Source organism: Apis florea, unplaced genomic scaffold, assembly GCF_048593485.1.
Source record: "Apis florea isolate Af1SG1 unplaced genomic scaffold, ASM4859348v1 contig_3758_pilon, whole genome shotgun sequence".
In the NCBI taxonomy this organism is placed as follows: domain Eukaryota; kingdom Metazoa; phylum Arthropoda; class Insecta; order Hymenoptera; family Apidae; genus Apis; species Apis florea.
In genome coordinates, this window is record NW_028256839.1 from 1198845 (window position 1) to 1217581 (window position 18737).

Sequence of the window (18737 nt, forward strand, 5' to 3'; positions counted from 1 at the left end):
TGAAATTTTTAAAAGATTTTTAAATTTTTAAAAATTTTCATAAAAATTACATTCATACAATTTTTATCCCCACAATTAAATATTAAACACAACTAAAATTAGGTACTAATTCTTTTTCTTTTTATATTTTATTTATAAAAGATTGATTTTTTTGTTAAATTTTTTATTTCATACATAAATTTATATTTGCAATATACAAATATAAAAATATATTTAAATCTTAAAAATTAAAAAGAATTTATAAATTTCATTTTTTTAATTTTCGATTAAAAATTGATTAAGAAGATAGAATAAATAAATAAATATTACGATGATTCATGTATTCATATATATAAATGCGCATTATCACTTATCGGTTTTTTGATAAACTTAGAGAAGTTGAATAATCTATTATAATTATATTCATAAATATTTGAAATATTCTATTTATAATTCTATGTATCTATTTTTTTATCAATAATAGATAATGATTTTTTTACAATAATCTTAAAATATTGATTTATTTTTTTATGATTATTGTAAAGCATTATTAATCATAAAATATCACGAAAAGATAATAGTTTTTTTTAGCAAAAGTAAGAAAAATGGTAAAGATATCATAAATGTTAGGATATATTTAAATTAGTTTAAATAATTGTAGCATATATTTCCAACATATAAATATTATAAAATTACGTTGAAGATTCATTTACATTGTTTAAAAATATTTTTGTGAAAATTTCAGTAAATATTATAATTATTTTAGCGTGAAATAATCCATATATTTAAATATTAAATTAATTTTTTTAGAAAAACATTAATTATATTTTGTTTCTCCGTGTTTATCATAATGAGCATCAATCGATAAAATTTATAGTAAAATTAAATTAAAAATTAATTATAAAAAATCACAATTAATTAATTTAATTTTTAATGAGCTCATTTATTCTTCATTAAATATTTATATATACAAATTAAAATAATGACTATAGATTTATGTTTCGATTATACAATCATTCCAAATTCGACTCGTACTTGAGTCGCTAAAATATAAATTTTTTTATATTGAAATTTATAACATAACCATAAATTAATTTAATTTAATAATATCTAAAAGTATATTTTTATACTATAATAAAAATCATAATTAGATAAGATAAAAAAAATCATAATTCTTATTATATGATTATTATGTTACTAAATCAATATTATGATGATAAAAATCATAATATTTAATATTATAGCCTTAAATCACAATTTACTATCATATTGAAACATTGAAATATAATTTAAAATAAACTATTGTATAAAACTATAAATACTTAATTGTTAGTTCTGACGTTTTTGATTGGCTATAAATCACATGTCACTAAGTTCAAATTATTATTGGCTGATAAATAGTTGATACTTGAGTTTTCAGTTTCAATAATAAGAAAGTGCGGGAAAATAAGTGTTTAATATTTTTTCCACATTTTTAGAAACTTTTTAAAGATATATAAAAAACAATGTCAAGTCCTATGAGATTATCGGCTACAGATAGTCCTGGAAGAACTCCTAGAAGACAAATACAAAGTAATAGATCTCCTTCTGCTTTTGGTACTCCTCGTAAGTATTTATTTTAAAGGTTATTTCATATTCATTTTTATTTAGTACTACATAAATATAAATGTATTATATAAACATATATTGTATAATATAAACAAAACATATAATAAATTTTATAAGGTAATGCTGTCCATAATGAAGATGATGATAATGTAGAAACTCCGTTAAGATGGGGTACTACTGGTACTGCTGGAGGTGCTACAATTGTTGCTTCTTCTGAACATGAAAGTGCTGTTGATTCTGGTGAACATTTTACAGACCACTCTGGTCCAATTCATGGTTCAGAAAGTGGTTTACAATTATCTTCTCCAATTAATTATGGTACACCAAGCTCATTAGGATCAATTCGAACTCCAAGAAGTGGAATTCGAGGAACTCCACTTAGACATAGACCTGACATCAATACAGACAAACGTTTACGTCAATTTACAATGCAAGAACCTGTAAGTTAATGATAATTGATTTTATTACATTCATTATTTAAAATAATATGAGTTTTTTTTAATATTATATATTTTTTAATTTTATATAAAAAATGATTATTGAAAAGTTTTAAAGAATATATATTTATATTTTAATAATTAAATATTTTGATTTTTTTTTAATATAAATATTGTAGATGTTTTTCTATTTTATATGAAAAATTATTGAAAAGTTTTAAAGAATATATATCTAATTTTGATAATATTATTTATAACTATATATCATAAGTTTATTTATTTATTTAATTTAATATTAATATAGGATATAAATAAATAATGTAGTAAATAAATAATAATATTAATGATAATAATAATAATAATAATATTAATAATTTATAAATGATAGATTTCAGAAATACAGAATGGTACATCAGAAAGTGATACAACAGGACCTCAATTGGTTGTTTGGGGTACAAATGTAGTTATAAATCAATGCAAAGAACAATTTAAATTATTTTTTCAACAATTTATTGATCCAGATGCAGAAAATGATGAACTACCAGAAAATATGAATCTATCAGAACCTTTATATCTTCAAAAATTAGAAGAAATACATACTTTAGAAGAACCATATTTAAATGTGAATTGTGCTCATGTGAAAACATTTGATGAACATCTTTATCAACAATTAGTTTCTTATCCTCAAGAAGTGATTCCAACACTAGATATGGCAGCAAATGAATTATTTTTTGAAAAATTTCCAGCAGCAGTTTTAGAACATCAAATTCAAGTGCGTCCTTTTAATGTAGCTAAAATTAAAACTATGAGAGAATTAAATCCTTCTGATGTAGATCAATTAATTACAATACCAGGAATGGTAATTAGAGTTTCACGGTTAATTCCACAAATGCGAGAGGCCTATTTTAAATGTAGTATTTGTGCTTTTACAACTTTAGTAGAAATTGAAAAAGGGAAAACAAAGGAGCCTACAGTTTGTGCACATTGCACTCATAAATATTCTTTCACCTTAGTACATAATTTGAGTCATTTTTCTGATAAACAAATGATTAAATTACAAGAAGCTCCAGATGAAATGCCACAAGGACAAACTCCACATACTACTGTTTTATTTGCACATAATAATTTAGTAGATGCAGTATTGCCCGGAGATAGAGTTTCTGTTACTGGAATTTATAGAGCAGCAACACATAAACCTAATTTTGAACATAATTTTCAAGCCATTTATAAAACTTACATCGATGTAGTACATTTTAGAAAACATGATTCCAAACGGTAAGGAAAAAATAAATAAATTAAAAAATTTGTCTTCATTAATTGTTTATTTTAAATTATTTATAGATTATATGATCAAGAGGATGGTAAAGAACATAATTTTACACCAGAAAGAATAGAAACTTTAAAATTATTGTCACAGAAGAAAGATATTTATGAACGATTAGCAAGACATATTGCTCCTAGTATATATGCAAATAATGATGTAAAAAAAGGAATTATATTACAATTATTTGGTGGAACTAGAAAGGCTTCCACTGTAAATGGCAAACATTTTAGACCTGATATTAATATATTATTATGTGGTGATCCAGGTACAAGCAAATCACAATTGTTACAATACATTTATAATTTAGTACCACGATCTCAATATACTAGTGGAAAAGGTAAAATAAAAAAGAATAAATATAATAAAAATAATTTATCATGATTAAATATGTCTTATTAATATTTATTAAAAATATATATTTTAATATTAATATTAATATTAGTGAAATATATATATTAATTCTAAATATATATATTTTTTTGATAAATAATAAATATGTGAGAATAAAAAATAGAAAGAAATAAAGTTTCATTAATTTTTATGTATAATATATTTAAGTAATTTGTTGAAAATTTTTATAATTTATTGTTAAGATTTAATAATGTTAAATATAATACTAAAATATAATCTTTAAAATATTATTGTATATTATGTTATAGGCTCCACTGCTGTTGGTTTAACAGCTTATGTAACAAAAGATCCAGAAACTGGGCAATTAATATTACAAACAGGAGCTTTAGGACTTGCAGATAATGGAATATGTTGCATTGATGAATTTGATAAAATGAATGAAAATGCAAGATCAGTATTACATGAAGTAATGGAACAGCAAACTTTAAGCATTGCTAAAGCTGGCATTATTTGTCAATTAAATGCGAGAACTAGTATACTTGCTGCAGCTAATCCATGTGAATCTCAATGGAATAAGAATAAAACGGTATATATTTCATTTTAAAAGATAAATTATGTACATGATTACTTTATATTATTCTATTATTCAAATTACAGTATATTTTTTATTAGTTCTTTTTTTTTTTGAAATTTTAATGTCAGTTTTAATTCTTTAATAAACCTATAATTTTTTATTCTTTTCTTTTAATGAATATTTAGATGTTTATTAAGATTTATTAATTATAAAACATATTTTTATACTATATTTAACTATAGAAATAACAAAAAAATTTAATTGTTTTAATAAATAATTAATACATAATTATAGTATTATATAATAATATTAATGTTATAATAATTTTTTATTTATATAGATTATATATTAAATAAAAAAAATCATATAAAAAAAAAATAGAAAAATGTTCTAGATATGATATAAATCTGATACAAATAATAATTTTCATTATTATTTTCAAACAAAACATTGAATATTGAATAACTCTACTTAATTTTAATATTTATTATCTAAATACTTATTTAAATTGTAGGTTGTTATAATTCATGAAAATATTAAAAATATTAAAATATTAAAAAATTTAAGAGTTAAAATAGAACAAAAGTTGCTATACAAAAATTATATAAATATTAGTTTTATATTAAATTATAATATAATTATAATTATGAGTAATTTAAATTTAGATTAGATTTCTGATTTCATTTCATCTTACACAACTTTAATTGCTTATAACTTAATAAATAAACTTTAATTGATATATCAATTTTTTATTTTTACTTCAAAAAACTTTAGAAATATATTAATATCTTGTGTATATATATATATATATATATATATATATATATATATATTTTTTAAAGAAAATAATATTTCACTAATAAAAATTCGAAAAGATTCAAATATATTCATATATATTATTATTACAAATTAAACTTTATTCATTTATGATTGTATATATTGTTTTAAAAGAAGATAATTATAATGAAAATCTTTTTTAATAAAATTGAATTTAAATAGGAATTTTAAAAATAAATATCATCTAAACTGTATTATTTTGAAGTTGTATAAAAAAAAAATTAGATATAAATGCTACATATAATAACAAGAAAAAAACTTCGAAAAGAAGAATTGATGAAAAATATACTAATCATTTTAAAGAATTTTATATACTATTATTATACAACAAAAAAATTTCAATTGATTTATTTACAATTGAATGCTTATTATAATTGTTAAATTATAAATATTTATGTTTTTATGAATAAAAATATAAATATATTTCATATTACATTTTGTATATTATTTTCTTTTATATATCATTATTGTATATATATATATACTTATATATTTATTTCTCACGAATACATAAACATTTTCAATTTAATAAATACATTATCTTATTAATTTTTATAATATTATAAAATGCATATTTTTTTAGGTAGTCGAAAATGTGAAGTTACCACATACATTACTTTCTCGTTTTGATTTAATTTTTTTAATGTTAGATCCACAAAGTGATACATACGATAGTAAACTTGCAACTCACATGGTATCTTTATATTATAAAACATCAGAAGAAGATGAAGATGAAGAAGTAAGCAGAAGTATTATTCGCGATTATATAGTTTTTGCAAAAGAACATGTTCATCCTATTCTTAATGAAGAAAGCCAACAAAGATTAATACAAGCTTATGTTGATATGAGACGAGTTGGAAGAGGACGTGGACAAATAACAGCCTATCCTAGACAATTAGAATCTTTGATACGTTTATCTGAAGCACATGCTAAAATAAGACTCAGTTCTATTGTGGAATTACAAGATGTTGAAGAAGCATGGAGGTTTGTAAAATCTCATAAAAATCATTATATATTTAAAATGTAATATATATAATTTTCAAAAATAGGTTGCATAGAGAAGCTTTAAAACAATCTGCAATTGATCCATTAAGTGGCAAAATAGATATAAGTATTTTAACTACAGGTATATCTTCAATAGCTAGAAAAAAAAAGAAAGAATTATGTGATGTGCTTCAAAAACTTATTGAAAAAAAAGATAAAATTCATATACTTAGTCAACAAAAACTTTTTACTGAAATAAAACAATCTTCTGAATTGGTTAGTATACATATATATTTTCATAATATAATGAATTATAATTATGAAAAATGTAAGAATTATTAATATATTTTATCTATTGCAAGAAATATTATTATAATTGTTTTGTTTTTTAGTTGATTACCCGAGATATGTTTGAAGATGCTTTAAGAGAATTACAAGATAATGGATTAATAACAATAATTGGAAGAAGTAGTATTCGTATTTCTTAATCCATTTGTATTTTATTTTATTTTTTTTTTCATTTATTTTATATATTTTTATTACTAAATTAAATTCATTAAATAAAAAATAAAAAAATATATATAATTTAAAAAGAACTTTTAGTATCTGTATTACAAGTTTATATTGATTTGATATATTAAATACATTTTTCTAATAAAGTAATGTTTTGTTTTGTGTAATATATTATTTTTTTATTGAATTTGTATAATTATTGTTTTTTAATTAATATAATTTTTATTATTATTAAAAAAGATTAACAAATGCTAAAAAAATATTTTATATTATATATTTAAAAAAATAAAATCTCATTAAAATAAATTCGTAAAATAGTATTTATCATATAAAATTATACATTAGATGCATAATACAATTAATAAGTAATAATTTTAAAAATAATCGCATAATATGTCTTTAATACTGTTTTCGAAAAAAATCAATCCTGAAATTTAAGTAATATAGGAGAAATATAAAAAATTTAAAAAAATTTGTCAAGTAGAAATATCAACTATTTCTCTAAATTTTATAAAAATTTAAATAAAAGAAATTTTATTATATATCTTTTATTTATTTTTTCTACTATAACTATATACTATAACCTATCAATAATTTGGTCATATCCATTCAAGAATTAATTTTTTTTTTATATGAAAAGTTTTTAAATTCAATTTTCTCCAGAAGAATGCATCAAACAAAATAATTTATTTATTTTACATTTATTATACATTTTTTTTTTTATTTATTTTTATACATAGAATTTTAGTACTCTGGTTATAACATCCTAATTGTAATATATAGCCACACCCAATATCATTATCATATTTATCATTATACATGTAATTATTCAATGTATAATAAAAAGTTTTTAAAATTAATGATTTATAAATTTATATTAAAATAATATAATAAAAAATAAATTAGTATAATAATTATTATTATTATATATCTATATATATAATAGTTATTATTATATATCTATAATTGATCAGTATATTTATATATTTTTTTACAGTTTATTAAAATTTTATAAAAAGAAAATTATTTTATAAATAAAATTTTTTGAATTATTTATGAAATATTAAAAAAAAATTAAATAAAATTAAATTATTAAATACAGAAAAATAAATAAAAAATTTATATGAACATGAAACAATGAACACTATAATAACCAATATATAATATATATAATAACCATCTATTTAATTAATATACATTAGTTACTTTATACTTATAACTTTATACAATTATATTTTATTATTTTATTTAATTTTATTTAATTTTATTAATATTAATAAATTCATTCTTTATTTCATTAAACTCTTTGAAATTTAATAAAAATATTTCATAAATAATAGATCTTATAAAAAAATTACTAAAAAAATAATTGCAATAAAATAAAAAATTTTCAATTTAAATTGTTAATTTTTTTATTTATATTGTATAATTTTAAAATATGGATCTCAAAATTTCCACATTTTCATAAAATTATATGCATAGCAATTTTATTAAGCTGATGCGCATTCGTTAAAATCCCCTCCAAATATATTATTCTGCATTGGTTGTCATTTCAACCATTATTTCATGTATATCTGATCCTCTATTTAAACGAATTTTTTTTAGTTAAATATGTTTTTAAAATAATATTTATAAAAACAATAGAAAAATAAAGAATTTATTTAAAATTTTTTACACTTATAGAAACATCGTTTTGATTATTATAAAGTAAATAAACTCATTAAGTGTATGTTCGTTATTGAGGCCACATATTGAGGTCAGGAGTGCTGCATTTAACGAAAGACCCCCAACTTCGTTTTCCATTATAAAACAAGGACATCAAAGACATTATAATATATATTTATTTATCCCGATTTTTATATTTTTACATGAATATTTATATTTTTTCATCTAACTTTTTCTCTCTTTGGTTTTAATTTATTCATCCTTCCATTTTATGATCTTTTTCTATCTTACATTTGACACTACTTATTTATCTCTCTTGCGCCTATTTCCTTTATATATTCTCTCTTTCTATTTTACAACATTTCCACTCCTTGTCTGTCTCTCTTGATCTTTCCTGTTCTGTCGAATCGAACTAGAGTCCCTTCCTGCGAATTTACGTAGATATTTCTATTTGTGAACGGTTCCAACCTTCAGGATGCAAGCTATTAAATGTGTTGTCGTAGGAGACGGGTGAGTATTTTAAAATCTATTATAATGTTTCGCGATATTTTTTTTTTTTCTCTATTTTTGATTTATATTACCTGATCAAGAATCGTCAAAGTAGCCCTTGGCGATTGGTTTTTTCTAATCAAGAAATATTTAAAAACTAGTACCACACCCGTTATACTTTTTAATGTAGTTTTTTATTTTTCTATCCATTGTTGAAGATTAGTATAAAATCAAAATAATATAATTATTCTATAATTATTAATTTCTAAATAATTTTTTACTTGCAAACTTTAACCCAAATTGTATTAATCTATTGTTATCAAGATTATAATATATTTTTATATAATCAATTTAATTATTTTTAATTGATTAATTTCTACAGAGCAGTAGGTAAAACATGTCTCCTTATAAGCTATACTACCAATGCCTTTCCTGGAGAATATATTCCAACTGTATTTGACAATTATTCTGCAAATGTCATGGTGGATGGTAAACCAATAAATCTTGGTTTATGGGATACAGCAGGTCAAGAAGATTATGACAGATTAAGACCACTGTCTTATCCTCAAACAGATGTTTTTTTGATTTGCTTTTCTCTCGTTAATCCAGCCAGTTTTGAAAATGTTCGTGCAAAATGGTATCCAGAAGTACGTCATCATTGTCCAGCTACTCCAATTATTTTAGTAGGAACTAAATTAGATTTACGTGAAGATAAAGAGACAATTGAGCGATTAAAAGATAAGAAACTTGCACCTATAACATATCCTCAGGCATGTATTTATTTTATATATTATTATGCTATATCTATAATTATAATAATTTTAAAATTATAATTTATTAAATTGTATATAGGGTTTATCCATGGCAAAAGAAATTGGTGCTGTAAAATATTTAGAATGTTCTGCTCTTACTCAAAAAGGATTAAAAACAGTATTTGATGAAGCAATTCGCGCAGTATTGTGTCCTGTTCTTCAAGTGAAACCAAAACGCAGATGTTTCCTTCTATAATATTAAATGTTCAACGACGGTGGAGCATGTGCAAATGTACTATTTTTCCTCCGATCGGACTTGATTGCAACAGGACATCTAACTTCTATTAAAAAAACCCCGTTGTACGGTCCATCTCTTTACAAGCATCTGCCATAAAAACGCACAAATCAATTTATATAATGCGTATAAACAGATGAAGAAAGAATATACGCAATTTAAGTGTTTTGGACATTAGCTAAATATTCTTGCGAAAGAAAGAAAGCCAAATGAAAACAGAACTGATAATGTACAGTATATTAGAGTGTGTTATTAATATTAGTTATTACATATGAATTATAAGAAATTAAACATTATTATGTATGTGCGTTTATCAGCGCACTAAATACTAAACAATTTAATAAAAGAGGTAAACCATTTTATGTAAATTTGCATTGTATATTTCAAATGCAAGGAATATAATTACATTCTAAAAATTTTTGATATATAAAGAAATTGATGTATTGAAAATTGATATATTAAAAATTTATCTAATGCTTAAATAAGTTGTTTTCTAACTGATAATTAAATGAAATTAATATCATAAATTGTAAATTTTATTTTTTTTTCCATAAATATGCAGTTGCAAACATGAAATGATTTTCACTTTTAATTAAATTGGTTAATACATACCATGAAATAAGATAATCATGTAAGTCTTAGAATGAGCGTTATAAGTGTGATTTCACTTCTTTATCTCTATTTTCATGTTGCTGCAATTTTGCTGTAATTGATACGCACAACATGGCTAAAAAGAAAAATATGAGAGATAGAGAAAATTAATATGTGTGAATGAATGTTTAAGAGTGCAAAGAGAGAAAGAAAGGAATTATTCTATAACAAATAATTGTACATAAATGGTAAAAGTTCAAACTGTATTCCTATCATTCTTATTTTACTTGCATAAGCTGCTGAATCTAAATCGGACGTTACTTGTTTTTTATATATATATTATAAATATATATAAAGTGGGGCTGGACCGAGATCTATTTCAATCGTCGCAGATCCACTGACCTGTGCAATCTATCCGGGGAATGGGAATTCAGTCCATAAAAAATATCATAGATATTGTAACTAAATATGCTTTATTAAATGGGTGTTTATTAAATTTTTCTATTTATTTATTATGCCGTTGTGTCAAAAAATGTATCAATTAAAATAGATATTTGTTCAGGAGTATATTTTATATATTTAGCAGGATTTTTAGAAAATGATATTCCTCGATATTTATTATAAAATTTTCTATAAAGAGGAACGATAGCTTGTTGAAGTTCTTTTCGTAATTCTTCTCGTAATCGACCATCAGGTACAGAATAAGAACGTTGACACTTTGCAACTTCTTCTAATTCTCTTGTAAATCCTAAAAATTTCTCTTTCAGAATTTTTGCTCCTGGTTCTATAACAACAATAATAAAATTCATAAATTATTTTTCTGTGCTTACATGATTGATAAACATTGCAATTGTTATAATTATTAAATAATTTCATATTTTTTATATTATTATAAACTATTTTTTAATTTTATATAATTAGTTATTCAATATAATTAGTTATTTATATAATTAGTATTTGATATTATATTTAAAAAAAATTTTAAAATATAGATTTTTTTATTTTATATTAAAAAATAATTATTAAAATAAAGACCTGGTTCATCAAAAGGTTGTTCAAGATAAGTGCGTGCCTTTGCAAAAGTAGTAGAAACATAATTAGTTTTATCACGTAATAAGAGATCATAATATGTTTGTTCTGCACTTGGTTCTGCTAATAATAAAAGTTCCATCAATGAACTACGACGTAAAGCATTTATAACATGATTATGATTGTTTAAACGAAACAAAGCTCTTAATGCAATATCCGAATATGAAGTATCACTTTTACTTACAAGCACCAAATTTAATTGTGCTAATACTTTTTCTAAATATGAAAATAAAAACATTAATTAATTTTATAACATTTTCATATTTAACACAAAGAAATAGTGATACCAACTAATATAAGTGCCAAGTATTGTTCTATACATGTTTTCTGTTTGTTTCATAGATGTTGCACCTTCCATGTCAGCACTCCGTCTTAAAACAGCTCCTGCTGTATCTGCATATTCTGCTAATTGTTCTAAAAAAACTAGAACATTACTTGTACTTTCTGCTACAGTACCATCTTTAGGCAAAATTGAATTAGATTCATTTCTAACACTTTCGGCAAAGTCTTCCAATGCTTTTGCCCCCTATTAAATATATATAATTTATATAAATAATTTAAAATAAATTTTAGGAATTGTATAATTGTATACATACAGTTATGTTTAAAGTATTAAGCACAGAAGTAAATTTTGATCTAAGGGCATAATCACAACCTTCAACAGTGCGCTCCAAGTCTGGTTTTAATTCTCCAAGATGTTTTAAAATAGGAAAAATCACTAAAACCGCGGAAAAATCACGTCTTATAATACATCTTTTAGCACGAGTTGCTATACTCTCTCCATCATGAGCTACAAGATCCATAGCTTCGCGTACTGTAGCTTCTAGTACTTGTGCTTGCAAACTAGTTGGTAAAATTTTAGCAACCAATGATCGTTCTGCTTGCATAAGTTTATGGAGACCAACTGTTAATAGAAGATAATTTTCCATTTCTTGTTCATCTGGTGCTGTATCCTCTACAGAATGCGCAGATAACTGTGGTGGTGGCTTTCTAGATGTTGTTAAAGATAATCCCAAACCAGTAGTTTGAGAAGCTTTTAACAACATTCTACTAGCTTTTTTTTCTAAAGCATGTTGTAATCTTTTAGAAGCTCTTTTTCCACTAATTTCTTGAATTCCTAATGAATGTCTGTTTCCAAATTTTGTTTTCTATAAAATATAATACAATTTTTGTAAATATAATACATTTTTGTATTTAAAATTTTAAATATTTGTGATATATACACAAAAAATATGTTATTTAAATTTCTTACTGGTAAAGGACTTCCTGCATGTGTACTGCCACCACTAGCACTCCTTTGATGTTCTTTTAATAATTGTAGAGATCTTAAGACAATTGCAGAACGTACAGATGCATAAATTTTTACATGTTTACGATGTCCTCTCTCTTCTAACCATGCTGCAATTTTAACTAAATCTCCTAAAATGCTTTCTGATAGTTGACAAAGAGATTGTGGAGCATCCTCGCCACTAGTATCTTCATCTGAACCAATTAAATCCAAAAGAACAATTGGAAGAATTGGTTTACTTTGTCTAGTTAAAATATCATGAAATTCTGCATATAAAGCATCTAAACCAACAACAAATAAACTTGTTACATTTTCTAATTCTACAGAACTTGGATTATTCTTTTGAAAATAACGTTGAGCATTATAAAGGCGATTCATTGCTTCCAAAAAATTATCTAATCCTCCAGATCCTCCTGGACCAGCTCGCACTGTAACTTCTACTTCTTGACAGACTCCATAATATCCAATAGCATGATCTAAAGCATTCAATGTCATTTCAATATCTGTAAAGAAAATGATATTATTTGTATTTTAAAATTCAAATTATATAATTAATAGTAGCAAATATATGGATTATTTCTGAAAATAATGGAAGACATTACTAAATTATCAGGAAAGATTAAATTAATTTTCTTGAGAGATCTTATTTCTTTAATTTTTTATTTAGATATAATAGAATTCATTTAAGTAAAAATAAATAATAGCAAAATTAACAAAAAAACATAAAATATTAACATTTGAATAAAGAAATTGGAGTTATTTTTTTAGTTTCTTAAATTTGTAATGATAATATTTATTGATTCAATAATCCATTACATTAAGTTATTCATAAAACAAAAATAAAATAATAAGATTTTCAAAAATTATAATGCAAATTATTGATTAGATTACATGGATGTATTCATTGTTTTATGTTTACATTACTAGTAACTATTAAAATATGCAAACTGTAAACAAAAATCAAACTTTTTATTTCCAAATTTCTAAATTTTTAAATTTTTTATTTCTCAAATAATTCTCATCAAATTCTAATATTGATAATAATAATAATGATAATGATAATGATAATGATAATAATAATAATAATAACAATAATAAGCTTTAATGATTAAATTTTTTCAATAATTTCTAACATTTTTTTTTACTTGATACAATAAAATTTATTTACTATATAGACCATTCAAAGCTTTATTAAAAATTTATAATAAAAATTAAAAATATAAAAAAAACAATAACATATTTATAGGTATTATTATATGATAAAAGAAAAATCAATAACATTTATATAATTTATATGCAAATTACTTATTTTTGAAAAATTCAATATTCTTATTAAATGATTTTTTAAATATAAGATTTTTCTTTAAGATTCATTTTCTTCTTTTAAAATATTCTATTAATTAGTAATTATATAGTAATAATTTATAAAATTGAATATAATATAAGTAATAAAACATAAATAATAAAACATATAATTTTTGATTTTAATATAATAAAATATATAATTGTAATATATTAAATAAATTTAATTCCAATTATTTTATGATTATATTAAATTAAATAAATGATAATTTTAATCTATAAATAGATTATAATAGCTTAGTATGTATTTTCTAAAATTTCCAGATTTTATTTCTTTCTATATTACTTTGAAATATATTATACTTCGAAATGAGCCAAAGGAAACACATTTCCTTATAACATTTGAAAAATGTTAAATTTTTATAAAGAATTAAGTTATTTTAATAATAATAATGATTTTAAAGAATGTTATATAGATAAAAATTATTAAAAAAATATTAAAAAGTGTTAAAATAAAATTTTTAAAAAATTATTAATTGGCAAAAATTATTATTATTTTTATAGTAGAAGAAGCATTTTGTTAATCATTAAATGTACTTATATTATAATATAATCATATATTATATATGATAACATGTGCAAACTGATAACTTCTGAAAATTTCATTAATTCATTACTTTTTATTATATTGAATGATTATTATATTGAAAAATTATATTGACTTCATATAAAAAAATAACAAATATTATTATATAATATAATATTTATTTTATATAAAATAAAAATATATATAACATAACATAATCATAAAAAAAGAAAAGCAAGAATCTTATATAAAAAAAGTTTATTCACAGTATTTCAACTATTAAAATTATTTATAACCATAATATATATATACATACACATACATACATATACATATATATGTTGACATATGAGAAAGAGAAAGATATATTTTTTTAATTATAGTAAAACATTGTTTATCTGAATTATTTAAAGAAATTTTAAGATCAAATAATAGAAATGTTGATGCTTGGCAAAAAGAGATTAATATATTATGTTTCTATTCTATTCTTTTTCCGTAAAAATAAAATATATCTATCAATCAAAAATATATCTATAAATAAAAATATTCATATTTTTATATAATTAAAATTATACTTAATTTCAGTTCGGATAATAAAAGTTTATTTAAAAATTTATATATATGAGATTGAAAAAACTTTTAATTGGTTTATATAAATTTTATCATAGTTTTATAGATACTTAAAATATTCAATATTTCAAATTAAAAAAACTTAGTGAACTATCAATTGAAAATATATATTATAAATTTTGATTTGTTAAAAACATTCCAATAAAAAGTTATTGTTTAGGATAGGATCATGTTAAAATGTTAATATTATATTAATAACATACTTTGTTGTTGTGCTTGAAGATTTCCTGTTTCATTATAAACAGGAAGTATGGTACGTCGCAATGTAGCAAGACGTTGTTCTAAAGAAGAGAGAATTCCTACAACATTATTGGTTAATTTTCTACTTCGTTCTTCTGCTTCTTTCAATGCTTCTAAAGAAGCTATTTCTGCTTCTAATTTACATTGAATTTCAAATCTGCGTTCAGAAGTATCTGCTCTTGCAATATGCATCATTTTATCTAAAAATTATAATATAATTTAAATTGTAAAAAATATTATAAATATTTTAAAAAATTATTATAATATTATCAAATATAACTAAATTTAAAACATATTTTAAAAATATTATATATATATTTAACATATATATATAAAAACTATAATATAATTTCATTTTAATAGTTCCGAAAAATAATTTAGTTATTATATTTATTTAATCTGATTACATATAGCAATATTATCTATATAAATAATCAATACAAACTTCAATGCTCTCCAAATTGTAATGCAATATATAGATAATTAATATTTTTTAGAAAAATTGACTTAGTATATATATAATTTTTAGTAATTATATATAAATAATATATATAAAAAAAATTTATCTTAAGGCATCAAAAATTATGGATTTTTTTTAATATCTTTTGATATTATTTGACAAATAAATTTTAAAAATATTAATCTTAATATTAAATCATTTTATAAAAAACTATGAATAATTAAATATAATTCAATTTATATAATTATAATTGATTTAGTTTGCAGAGTGGAAATAAAATTAAAACAATTTAAACATTGTTTCATAAACATTGTTTAATAAATAATATTTAATATCTTAAAATTACAGAAAGCTACATTACAAAAATCTGGATTAATTATAGTCCTATCAATAAGTTAATGTAAGGTATTCGTTTTTTCTTATTATTAGATAAATATTATATATTTTTCATTATCAATATTATCTATATAATATGAATATATCTATATATCAATAATATAAATTAATATCAATAATAAAAATATATAACTTTTGATATTATAAATTCCTAAAATTAAAACTAATATTTTTAAGTTTTATTTATTAAATATTATTAAGAAATAATAACACATTTTTGGTAACCAAAGTCAAAGAATAATTTATTATTAAAATTTTATATAATTATAAATAATCTACTATAATTTTATATAATTAATAAATAATATAATAAATAAATATATAAATATTTGAGATAAATATTAGAAATAAAATTGACAAAATTTAAAAAAAAATTTAATCTTATGTTAATATTTAAAATGTTTATATTATTTTTAAATAAATATAAATATAAATCTAAATTACTTTTAAATAAAAGTATAATTTGAAAATTATATTTTAAATAAAGAAACAAAATTTATATCATTGGAAGAGATTAAGTAATAAAATAAAAATTGTTATATAAAAAAAAATTATAAAGAAAAAAATTTTTTAAATAAATTGTAAAACTAAAACCATAATATAAAAACATATTACAAAATTCTATTTTTTTTTTAAGTAACATAGAGTAATAGTAATTAACATATCGATATTAAAAAGTAAATTTTGAAGTATTTTTAGTATTTAGTATTTTAAATTATTTTTTATTTCATGGAAAATTGAAAACATAACTATTATCCATATAAAAAAAAGATTTTATATTTATGTTAAGAAATATCTAATTTTCTTCACGATCTTCTCATTATTATACAAAATATTGAACTATGTAAGTGTATTACAATGATTGTTTCATTGTATTATTAGTTAATATATATGATAATATTTATTATATATGATAATATATCATAAAAATTTCACATAATGTAAATATATTGATTAAATTATATTTACTTACTATAAATTTAAAAAATAATGTTTAATATCACAAGATTAAAACTAAACATAAAAAACTGAATTCTAGAATTTCAACCATATTAGAATGCAAAACTAGTGGTGCATTCTACAGTTGGATTTAGTCACTATTTATTATTATTAAGATTATTACAGGCATACGAATCCACGAATTCAGTTGAAAATATTATGAAAAATATATAATTGATATAATTAATATCGTGATTTATATTAAAATGAAGTAAAAATGGAAGGAATAACGGATGTTTTGTTATATATATTATTTTAATATATATTATGAATTCAAAATTAAAATTATAATCTTTATATATTTATATCAGGACTTCTCTATCTTCTATATCAAGTTATATTGAATAAATTTCAGTTATTAATCATCAATATGTCATTTGGAAAAAGATAGAAAAGTTTAACATTGTATTTTTAAAATGAATAGAACTTCTATATAAGACCATAAAATAAATCTCACAAAGTAAAGAAAGCAATAGCTTACTTTATCATAATGATTGAAATTTTTCTTTAAATCATTTTTTATTGTTAAATTTAAAAAAAAAAATTTTAAAATATATTTAAAAAAAAAGAATGGCAGAATATATATATATATTTCTCAAATGTCAAAAGAAACAGAAAGATAAGCTTTACAAATTAAGCTATTACAAATAAATAATAATAATAATAATAGTAATAATAATAATAAGTAATAATAATAATAATAATAAGTAATAGAGGTAGAAATGATAATTATTTTGAAGATAATTTATAAAAATTAAAAAAAATTTTTTATAATTTATTTTGAATTCTATAACATAACAATTAATTCAAATGTTGAAGAGAAAAATTGTTTTCATTTATATCAAAATAAAAGATGGAAATAAATTAAAACATCACATGCTCTTTAGCAAAAATATAACAATTATTATATATATAATTTTTGAATAATTATGCAATCATGTGTACTAATTTATGATTATATTATATTATAAAAGAAATAATTTATTAATAGATCATGATAAAATAAAAATATAATAAAACAATCAATAATTATAAATAAATGATTTTTTTTTAGACATTTGTGTATTAATATATTCTTATTATTTTTTAAATTAAAAAAATAAAGTAAAATAAAAAAAATAAGATAATAATTAAATTAAATTATCAATATTTTAAAATTATAATTTCCAAAATATATTAATTATAGTTATATTTAATTATAAAAATATAAAAATTATAAAAATTATAAAAATAAAATATGAAAAATAATAAAATAAAATAAAATATATATTTTAGATTTAATAATAATTAAATTTCATTTCGTAAATATTTATATATTGCTTCGAAAATAAAAACTTATTATTTGCCC

General features: G+C 20.2%; 3 protein-coding genes across 3 annotated transcripts; 2 read left to right on the plus strand and 1 right to left on the minus strand.

Annotated features, from left to right (window-relative positions):
- The first annotated feature begins 1350 nt into the window (after positions 1–1350).
- dpa (disc proliferation abnormal) lies at positions 1351–6757 on the plus strand. The gene is made up of 8 exons (XM_003697564.4): positions 1351–1584; positions 1705–2027; positions 2413–3299; positions 3366–3685; positions 4008–4285; positions 5694–6094; positions 6160–6370; positions 6487–6757. The coding sequence occupies exons 1-8, from the start codon at positions 1485–1487 to the stop codon at positions 6580–6582; spliced, it is 2616 nt and encodes an 871-aa protein (XP_003697612.3). The 5' UTR covers positions 1351–1484; the 3' UTR covers positions 6583–6757.
- A 1352-nt stretch (positions 6758–8109) lies between these two features.
- Rac1 (ras-related protein Rac1) lies at positions 8110–10895 on the plus strand. The gene is made up of 3 exons (XM_003697597.4): positions 8110–8782; positions 9144–9531; positions 9614–10895. Exons 1-3 carry the CDS (start codon positions 8748–8750, stop codon positions 9767–9769), a joined length of 579 nt encoding a protein of 192 aa, XP_003697645.1. The 5' UTR covers positions 8110–8747; the 3' UTR covers positions 9770–10895.
- On the minus strand, positions 10854–17493 carry Exo70 (exocyst complex component 7). Its single transcript, XM_031919223.2, has 7 exons — positions 17364–17493; positions 15498–15734; positions 12741–13279; positions 12085–12636; positions 11780–12014; positions 11435–11704; positions 10854–11183 (listed from the first exon to the last, which is right to left on the minus strand). The coding sequence occupies exons 2-7, from the start codon at positions 15727–15729 to the stop codon at positions 10912–10914; spliced, it is 2100 nt and encodes a 699-aa protein (XP_031775083.1). The 5' UTR covers positions 15730–15734; positions 17364–17493; the 3' UTR covers positions 10854–10911.
- Between the last annotated feature and the right edge of the window lie 1244 nt (positions 17494–18737).

Coding starts and splice junctions, on each gene's coding strand:
- dpa (XM_003697564.4), top strand. CDS start 1,485: ATGTCAAGTCCTATGAGATTATCGGCTACAGATAGTCCTGGAAGAACT. Junction 3,686..4,007: donor TCAATATACTAGTGGAAAAG/GTAAAATAAAAA, acceptor ATTATGTTATAG/GCTCCACTGCTGTTGGTTTA. Junction 6,095..6,159: donor GATGTTGAAGAAGCATGGAG/GTTTGTAAAATC, acceptor TTTCAAAAATAG/GTTGCATAGAGAAGCTTTAA.
- Exo70 (XM_031919223.2), bottom strand. CDS start 15,729: ATGATGCATATTGCAAGAGCAGATACTTCTGAACGCAGATTTGAAATT. Junction 13,280..15,497: donor TCTTCAAGCACAACAACAAA/GTATGTTATTAA, acceptor TTTTCTTTACAG/ATATTGAAATGACATTGAAT. Junction 12,015..12,084: donor TTAATACTTTAAACATAACT/GTATGTATACAA, acceptor TATATTTAATAG/GGGGCAAAAGCATTGGAAGA.
- Rac1 (XM_003697597.4), top strand. CDS start 8,748: ATGCAAGCTATTAAATGTGTTGTCGTAGGAGACGG. Junction 8,783..9,143: donor TGTGTTGTCGTAGGAGACGG/GTGAGTATTTTA, acceptor TAATTTCTACAG/AGCAGTAGGTAAAACATGTC. Junction 9,532..9,613: donor CACCTATAACATATCCTCAG/GCATGTATTTAT, acceptor AATTGTATATAG/GGTTTATCCATGGCAAAAGA.